Raw genomic sequence first — 10,121 nt, forward strand, 5'->3', positions numbered from 1 at the left:
CCTGTTTACTGGTCGTTTACCCCTTGGCCTGTTTTTTGTTTTCAATGTTGCCCCGCACTTGGGTCCTAAAATATCTTACCTGTCTCTCTGTGACAGTCCTGACACTCATATGTCTCTGAACATAAATGCCTATAATTTAATTTCTTTAAATGTTCTTTTTAATATTTCATATACAGATAAAAGCATTTTAGCAAAATGCTTTGAATACAGAAATCCACACACCTTTTACCAACCACATAAGCATGAATATAAATTTGCCTCATCACTTACCCAGTTTCAATAAAACTATTAAAAACATCACCACTTCGCCAGTAGAGGAGGCTAAAGAGTTGACACTATGTTGATGAAAACCTCACACACGACTGCTAATTCCATTTCTTTCAATTATTTTATTATTATTTTCATATACAATTATTTTATTTACTTATGTATTCTATATGACAGATGTAACTTTAAATATCACGTTAGGCATGGGGGTGCTTTAGTACTACAAAAGTGGAAGTGGGAACAAATGCATCTCTGGTTGGATTAGTCTGTACATTTATTTTAATCTGATGAAGTGCTTTATAAGTGGACAGAAGAGACACCCTGTGAAAAGTAAACTTGTTCTTGTCATTAGGTCGAGCTCTGAATAAAAATGGCTTTCTGCAAAGACTGCATTTTAAGTATTGCATGTTTGCTCATGGGTCCTGATTGAAATATGCATGACCTCCCCTTGATCGAGGGCACTGTTTTCTTTTTCTCGTTTTCCGTTTCCTTGTCTGTGTCACAAACCGTGAATTCAGGCAGTTCCGCTCTGCCAAGATCACTCCCCGCTGATGGCTCTTCTCCTGTTGATTTCAGACAGAAGGTTTCTTTTTCTTTAGAATTTCTCCATTTCATTCTCCTGTTCTGGAACCAGATCTTCACCTGTTGAAAGAGAAAAACAGCACTGAAAGATTGGCCATTAACTTCCTAAAAATTAGACGAAATCTTCAGTGTCTTAAAAATGCATCTTTCTTGTAAGTTTTATCAACAAATTAATTATTTTTTGCAAAAGGTCATCACTTTGTGTTGGGTGACTTTGTGAAATGACAGAATGTGGATTGGTGGATGTGTTATCAAGATGAGTAGAACATAATAATTAGGGGATGTGAGTTTTGGATTTACCTGAGATTCTTTTAGTCCAAGATGAGTTGCCATTTTGTTTCTGTCTGTTTTGCTGATGTATTTCTGTCGCTCAAAGGTCTTTTCCAGCTCCTTCCTCTGTTCCTCGGAGAAGACCGCTCTCCTCAGGATGCCTCTGCGTGATTTGATACTTGTGTCTTGGGACCACAGTGTCATGCTACTTGTTCCTTCTGGGGGAGCAGATTAAATCATCAGAATTAGTCATTGTTTCTAACAGAATGTGCTTAGACATGTGTTGAGGATTTAGCTTAATATACAAATTCAAACTCTAATGTATCCTCAAATGTAAATTCAGTCCAAAACCATGCTGTTTTTTACTAGTTCTTCCAGTCCAAAGTTTTTTTTTTTAACAGCCACCTTTCATAAGAAAGCTCCATGCTCCAATCTCTTCTGTTCCAAATATTTAGTTTAAAGGAAAAGGTGGGAAGTAATAGTGTCTCTCCAGGACTGAAATTGCATACCATAGTGTGGGTGTTTCTTCTGCACTAAGGTACTTTCATTTATTCACTCTAACAACGTATGTCTTTACACAGTTTGCAAAGTACTATGATTTAGCCTGATGCTTGATTGCTGCTTTTTTCAGAAATTGTTTCCTTCTTGCCACCTGAGCTATTGTTGACACATGGACAGTTTCTTCAAAAAAGGGAAATTTAGTATGTGGTTATCCTTTCCCTTTTTGAAGTGACTCAATGACCTGCACCTTATCTACACTACTGATTTGTGTATTTTCTTTCCTAACATGGATAGTTTCTCCCATCTCAGCCATGGAGCACTGTAGGTCTTTCAGAGTTGTCATTGGCCCCTTGGTGGCTTCTCTGGCCAATGCTCTTCTTACCCGGCTGCTCAGTCTGGGAGGACGGCCTCCTGCTCTAAGCAGATTCTGGGTGCCATTTACCTTCCACTTCGTAATGACCAGCTTGACAAGGGATATTCAACGTTTTTGAAATCTTGTATAGCCCTCACTGATCTGTGCCTTTCCACACATTTATCCCAGAGTTGTTTTGAAAGCTCCTCGGTCATCATGTTTGTATCTTTGCTTTTAATGCACTACCCAATTGTGGGACACTACAGAGGCAGGTGTATTTAATCTGAAATCATGTGAAACACTTTTATTGCACAGAGATGGAGTCTATTCAACATATTGTGTGAATTCAGAAGGCAATTGTTTGCACTTGAGCTTATTTAGGAGTGTCTTAGCAAAGGGGATGAATACTTATCTAATGATAACCTTCTCAAGTTTTTATTTTTAATTTATTTGTTTTTTTCACCGCCTTAATTTTTTCCCACATTGAATGTGTGGAGAAGGTTGTGTAAATCAAAGAGGAAAAATCCAATTTAAATGCATCAAAGGTTCAGGTTGTAACACAACAAAATGTGAAGAAATCCAAGGAGGGTAAATACTTCCTATAGCTCCTGTATATCTGTTTAAATTATTACTGAAACAATTAGCTTGATCGCCAATGTGTGACATTGCCTCTGCTTTCTTAACGATTAATGGAATAAAAATTAAAATCTTCAAGAAACGTACTTTGGTAAAGTGTGTTTGCACATTTGTTGTCACCAGTATTGATGACACTTGCTGAATTGCTTCCTGACAGACACGTTTGTCACAGATACGCTGCCGTTCATGCTATTAACCCTGGCCGGTTGTTCAATCTCTTGTTACCGTATGCTCTTCACAATCTGGCACATTTCGTAAATGCTAAATCCTTCACTGTGGTGCTCAGGAAAAAACTAAAGTGTATATATTTGATAGAATTACCATGAATATTTTTGTTTTTGTTATTATAAATATGTATTAAGCACCATGAGTAGAAGATTAAAATTAATGGACCTTTTATGACCGATTCCATGTTGGTCCATTCACAGGTGCACACACAACAAAAGACAAATACAATTTTAAAAATCCAGATCTCGGTGATGAATGTGTTTTTAATCTGTGCGACAAATCCCTTCTTGGCCAGTGCACAGACCACCTCGAAGGAGCGCGTAAGGTGGTTAGTCACGGTCCCTATTTCTTCATTTAAATTCAATGCATTCTAGTTAAACGGACAATTAATAGGTCACTCACAAAATGCCAGTTTATCTGCCCTGCTTCATACACAGCTGAACCGACTGACAAAACAGTCCCGTATTCAGCCTGAGTCCTTATAAAATCAGCTCCTCCACTAAATCTTTTTATTTCCAGGTAGACAGGGCTGTATAGGAAGATGAGCTACAATAAGTCTATAAAAGTCACTTTCATTCACTGCTTTATGTTGCAGTCAAGGGGTATAAATAGTGCTCAGGGACCAGGCAGGAATGTGAAGGACAGGAGAAAGGAGTGACACATAGAGCTTTGCTTTTTGACCATACAAAAGGGCAACTGATCCCTGCCCGAGCCTTTTTAGAGCGCAATGGTTTTTAAAGTTCATCGCCGCAGTGAAAAATTGTGGCGAGGTCGCGTGTGGATGAGTAAAGAGAAAGTGGCGATTGGTCACGGTGCTGTCAGGCATTGTTGTGCAGCCCAGCCATGTGAAGTGCTCTGTGGGAAAGTGTCAGCCCACTAAAAGGTGTTTAGGGACTCACAACTCATTAAGCTGCCAGCATTTGCTGCCTCACTTGTCAAGAATCACTGGACTTAGCAACCTTCCTAGGAGCCTTAGCATACTCCTACAAATGCCAGTTGGGCATTCATTACAGTCCAGCCTTCCAGATTTGTAACAAATAAAATAGTACTGATGTGATTTAAAGAAAATAACTGTTTATATGAATACATATATATGTGTGTATGTAACATTAAGCATAAATAAAAATGATAAAATGTTAGTGTTCTCAAAAAAAGAGAACTGCAAATTTTTGTTTTCACAATATCATGCATGTTAGCAGTCAAAGCTGTTTTGCTGTGGTTGTTCTGCAACACAAATTAAACAGTATATCGCCATCTGTATTTATCAATGCTGATTGTAATCTTTTTAATCTTTGTCAAGCTCATCCCATAGCAGTTCAGTGGTGTTAAGGTCAGGGAGACCCAAGTGTTACAATAGCTCTCGATTTTACAGACAATAATGATACTAAACATACAGCCACACAAAAACTAAATGACTTTTTCTACTCGGTAAATTGAACTTGTTTTGCTTGTCTCATGATCTCAGCCTTATTTAAATAGCATGGGCTGAGCTTGAAGAAATTATAATATAAATAATTTGTATAAATAGGCCCTGACAAACTTTCAGAGTAGAACTAGTACAAATAGGCGGTACAAATATTTTAAAGTCCAAATTCATATAATAATGAGGAAATACTAAACTGTCTAGACTTTCACTGTAACAAATAGCACACATAAAATACGCACACATTTAATTCAATAAATGCATTCATTAGCAGTTTGCGCACACATAACAAGCAGTTAATGTGGATCTGCTGTAAAGTGTTACTGCTGTGTATCCATACTAATGCCGTCGGATGAAGGCTGATAGATCAAAAGCTCTTTTTTTGCCTCCCCTAATGGCCATTTACACTTTGTGCTCCGTCCGTTAGCATCCTTCGTAAATACTAATGAAAAGAGATAACGAATGGTTATGAACATTTCAGCTTTGTAGTATTGTTAATTGTGGCCCATTCTCCTAGGAAGCAGGGGGTGACGGGGGACTTCCATGGTGATAGAAGCACCCCCGTTTGATAAATCACTGTGAATCTTATGAATAGCACTGCGGAGGTTTTATTTGAGAATTAGCTCCTTGGCATTGCATCTGTAATTAGTTTTTCAGACCACATTAAATCCTGCTGCTCTGGTTTACAGATGAACTCAAGCATTGCTGATGAAGCATAAAAACTTACTTGAAAAAGCAGTGGGGGAGGCAGGGGGGGGGCAGGACCCACCACAGCATGCCAGAAGAAACTGTGGACCCCTTGGAAAGAAACTCGTCAACAGAGCTGCAGAAAGAAACGTAGTGTGAGGGATAAGCCAGCGTGGTAGTTTACCAGTCTCTCCTTGGTTGTGTCATGTGCAAGACACTGAGCGTACATTTTCAGTTTCGGAAACTATTTTGTATTTATTGCGTTTATTTAAAAAAATAAAATAAAAAACCCAGTATCCCCAATAACCTGACAAAAAGGTCAGTATTGTGGAAAGAAAACTAACTGAGCACATTTTCTACTGAATACAGCAAAATAAAATAACAGCCTCATTGTGGTGGGCATTGTTAATAACATATAACAGAAGAACAATATATTTTATAAATAAATATCAATACAAATACCTTCCTTGTACAGAAATACACACAGATATGTGTCATGACAAGAGTCCCACTTAAATATATATATATATATATATATATATACACACACCATACAAAAGGTAAACTTTTGGGGAAAAGAGCAAAAAGGGCATATAGATCATACAAAAGTGCAACTATATATATATTCTATGGCAAGCCAAGTTATCATTTAGAGATATCTTCAATTGCATTTAAATATTAAAATATATCTTTAATATATCTCTAAATGCTAATTTGGCTTTACATATATATACAGCAAAGTTTAAGCAAGTAAAGACAGAATATAAAAACACAATTACTTTTAGTACTTTTCCATGTCACCTGTTATCACAAAATGAAGAATAAACCGTAAAGTGCCACTGAGATGTGAATTGTTTCAGTAAATAATAAATCAGCTAAACCTTGGCCTGCAGTCATTCAAGGGTTAACTCATAATCACTACTGTGTTTTGGTGTATCCCATCAATCTTGAAGAGTGCTATGTTTGTGTTATTTCATTTCTCTGAAACATTTTACTGTCCCTGTGAAACAGGAAGGCCAGGGTAAGGTAAGGTTATACCATCTAAAACTTTTCCAAAACATCCAGCTCATGCAGCTGTGTTCTATGTATGTAGGCATGATATGAATTGTTAGAAACTACAACTGAAATTAAACAATGTTTTATTTAGCTACCCACACATTCAGTGTTTGCTTTGTGAATTTCAAAATTGCGGAAGTTTGCAGGAACAATAAAATACATGTTCTGTATATTACTGATGCATTTTCTGTGCAACAATACATGATGTTCCCTGCAATTGTAAAAGGACTCACTGTTCACGCTACACACTGTGTTACATATTTTGTGTAACTATTATGATGATTATGTTTTGCAAATTATTTTGGAAGCATGCTACTTTCGGACAGTTAAGGATGTTTTTAAAACTTGTACTTTCTAAAGGTTTGGAAGTAATTTTTCTATACAGTGATTTAAAACTGTGCTCCCTTTACAGTTTAGAGATATTGTACTCAAAAGTGCATTTTTTGTTCAGTGCATATACTGCTTGATTGATTACCTCTATATTTTCTACATTTGTTCAAACAAATTAAGGGGCATTATTTTATCAGGAGACCAATTTGAGTACAATGTCCTATAAAGTGGATGGGAATTTGTTTCCAGCTATTACTGTTTTGAAACACAAACATGTTTTATTTCCTGGAAAATAAACATTGAGTATATCCTGGTGAAAGCGTACTAAATTATGCTATATTTGATGAGTTGTGGGTATGGACATAATGGAGGAGGAAGAAGAAGAATATATTTGACTGTTGGGTAACATACTAATGCATGCATATGAAGTTGGTTTACATTTATTGTAAAAAACATAAAAGTTACCATTGAGTTAAAACTATTGTAAAAACAAGTAAATACTGTTTTGAATTTAATACAGGCAACTATGGGACCATTGTTAAGCATTGTATCTGCTGTTATAGCTTTCGTAAGCTAATGCATTATATAGGATTTAATAACTGCAATATATCCCTCTAAAAATATATATTACAAATTTAACATATATATATTATATATTTCTTAAAGATATGTAGCTTACATTAAATAACATTCCCAAAATATTTAAAAACAACTATATCCAAAATGTCTTTGTTATTTATTTACAGATTTATTGTGTTTTTATTGTTGTTGTAGACTGTAAAATATATTTTTTAAGTTAATAAAAGTTTATTTAATGTGTAGATGTCTCCATTTACATTACACAGTTGCAAATTAATTAGAAAGCATGAAGCACAAAACAATTTCCATTAAAACCACAGTAGAGTTCCCTTGAGTTATCCATAAGGACAGAGTTGTCTAAATGATTTAATCACTGAGTACTGGGCTTGTACTTTGAGACAAACATTTCGAATATTATTAATACCACTATTAACAGCAACACCATTAAACATCATAAACTGAAATCTGAGTTTGTAGATAGCGATTAGTCAAAAGGGAAACAGGCTATTGCAAATAACACCTTAAATGTGTTTTTTTTATGTTATTACCTTTAATATACATTATAAATTGCAGCACAAAAATAACTTTTAAAATAACCATTATTATTATTATTATTATTATTATTATTATTATTATTATTTATACATTTAATTATATCCAAGCAGGTCGGACTTTTAATTAAAAAAAGCTGTTTAGCATTTGTTTAGATTAATTTCAGACTTCATTGGAGAATACTAAGATTGATTTTAATTTAATTAAAATTGTTAATTAGGAATTAGGAATTATAGGTCATAAAAGAACAATTTGTTCATTCTAATTCAATTTTCCTGTCAAACGGAAGATACCTACTGCTTTATAGAGAGATGTATTATTACTTTTCAATTAATCTTATGTTAGAGTCCCTCACCTAGGAGAGACAAAACTAAATATGCTTTTGTAGTCAGTTTTGGGGCAACATTTGTTTATTTTCTCAGTAGTGTGCCATGCATTAACCCATTCAACAAAATGGGAGGCAGAAAAACAAACGTTATCTTGGCTAGGCCTAGATTTAATATGTAACTACATATTACAATGTAAATACAAAATACATAAATAAATAATGATGATAATGATGATAATGATGATGATAACAATTGTAGGGTCCATGCACCTGCTACCATGTCTTTAAAATGTTAATTTTTAACACACATTGTAAATAACAAGATGGCAGATGATACAGTCTCTGATTCGGCACTTGTTTTAAAATGTCTCAACCACAACAAGAAAACTAAAATAGAGATATTAGCCTCTTTAAAAAAATGAAAATAGATTTTCAAAAAAATCAATTCCATTCCGTTGATCATTATAAATTGAATCACACAATGCAAACAAATTGCCCGGGATAATCTAACTGAAAAATTGAAGCATAAGAAAACATAACTTTTGCCCACCTGCAAATCATAAATTACATAGTTAAACCTTGTTGTGATTCATAATTAGTAGAAAGCATAACAATAAATGAAAGTGCGACAGGGTGCAGATTTGTACTTTGCGTTCCGTGGGCAGGTCAAAGTTTTGGTTTGGTCCAGCCCTAAGTATTGAACAGCTTTCTATATAAGTCTGTGAATATACATTTTGTAATTAAGGCCTTCATCTAAAAAATACAACATAATTTGTATTCTTCTTAAAAATGTGTGGTTATGCTGTGCAGTTCAGATAGAGGTTAGAGTTTACATCAGGATTTTCTAGCACTGTTTTATCCCCACTGGGGGAGAGGATTTTGAGGAATGAATTATAAAAACCAAAAGAACAGTCAATTATAAACCCAATTTAGAGAATTAGTGTTGCACAGCTTCCCCAGTCATTTCACTCATTACAAAGAAAAGGCGTTTATCTTACCTGTTTGAGGATGCAAGATAAGCTCCCTGCTTGGAGAGTGGACGCAGCCCCTGTCATCGGGGTTAACAAGTCGGGAAACCCATCTTGTACTATATGGACCTCCTGTTGGGCTGCTTTGTTCCACATTTGGACACAGTTTCACTGGCACGGGACTTGCAGGCACCCAGGGGACAGTCTGAGAAGCCCCTGATCTGAGCAGATTGTCAATAAGAAAACTCTTCCCAGAGTTCCCAAATCCTGCAGGTTTGGGTGCATTGAGTAAGGCAGCAGCGCCTGCCATTTCCCAGTTCAGGTTCTGGTTTGGGATCATGCTGCCCGCTTCAGAAGGTGCTAATTACCCCAGGGTTCCCTCCTTTCCCTCTGGATGTAGGAAACTGAAGTCTCATTGGTGGCCGTGGACCACCAGATATTCCCTCTAAGTTAAGCAAGGCAAAGTTTTCATAACATCCAAGAAAACAAAGATTTTCTTTCCCCTTAGGTTTTCAGCGTTTCTGGGTGTCCTGTGATTGGCTCCAAGGTCCTAATGTGATTCTCAATTCAGATAAGGAGAGAGCTATTCTGATGGGCGGAAGGTGTGTCCGACTCATTCATTATGTCAACTTGACTATAAAATGATAGACATCAGAGACAATGAACTGCTGGCCAAAGTTTAACTTATGGACCAAAACAGTCTTCTTATGCAGTAAATAGAATTTTTTTCTCCACTTTCTGAAGCTGCTGGAAGTGTCGTTTTCTTCTGGACTTTCAGTTTTGAGAATGTTAAAGTCTGTAAATAAATAAAAAAACATGCATAAGAAAGAAAGAAAGATAGTTTTGTGTTGTTTTCCGTGATTTATTGTATTAACTTTACATTTCAATATATGGTTAAAAACACTTTTAAGATAAGAATGCCTGCATTAGCACAGGATACTGTTTAAAGAGAGAAGAAAGGATGCCCAATAAAAACAGATTTACAAAGGCTACTCTTGAACTATAGCAAGGCAACCACTACTATAAAAACAATCACTGCAAAAGAGAACATACTTTCTTAGTAGAAGCTAATAATACAAAATAAAGTCTAATTAGAGCCTAATGATAATTACACAATGAGAATCATGTTTCTTACTTTTGCATTTAACAAAAATAAATGTGTACTAGATTAATAAATATTTGTTTTATACTAAACACATAGCATAGTCCTTACAGTGACTTTACATATAATAACATTAAATTGAATGATAGGAAATGTAGGTACACTAATTATTATTGCAATGAATAGTACTTGTAGAAAATAAGAGTTTAATAACTTTCATGGTAAAATATAAATTAAAAAATGAAACTTTAAAGATAGTG

General features: G+C 35.3%; 1 protein-coding gene across 1 annotated transcript; it reads right to left on the reverse strand.

The window, feature by feature from the left end:
• Positions 1-369: 369 nt before the first annotated feature.
• dbx2 (developing brain homeobox 2) lies at positions 370-9,531 on the reverse strand. The gene is made up of 4 exons (XM_066723828.1): positions 8,790-9,531; positions 4,987-5,082; positions 1,150-1,337; positions 370-909 (listed from the first exon to the last, which is right to left on the reverse strand). Exons 1-4 carry the CDS (start codon positions 9,097-9,099, stop codon positions 616-618), a joined length of 888 nt encoding a protein of 295 aa, XP_066579925.1. The 5' UTR covers positions 9,100-9,531; the 3' UTR covers positions 370-615.
• Between the last annotated feature and the right edge of the window lie 590 nt (positions 9,532-10,121).

Source organism: Amia ocellicauda, chromosome 15, assembly GCF_036373705.1.
Source record: "Amia ocellicauda isolate fAmiCal2 chromosome 15, fAmiCal2.hap1, whole genome shotgun sequence".
Classification (NCBI taxonomy): Eukaryota; Metazoa; Chordata; class Actinopteri; order Amiiformes; family Amiidae; genus Amia; species Amia ocellicauda.

Excerpts from the sequence above, each read along its gene's own strand:
- dbx2 (XM_066723828.1), bottom strand. The coding sequence starts at position 9,099 with ATGATCCCAAACCAGAACCTGAACTGGGAAATGGCAGGCGCTGCTGCC. Across the intron at positions 5,083-8,789 it reads TATCTTGCATCCTCAAACAG|CTCTGTTGACGAGTTTCTTT; the intron begins GTAAGATAAACG and ends TTCTTTCTGCAG. Across the intron at positions 910-1,149 it reads TTGGACTAAAAGAATCTCAG|GTGAAGATCTGGTTCCAGAA; the intron begins GTAAATCCAAAA and ends CTCTTTCAACAG.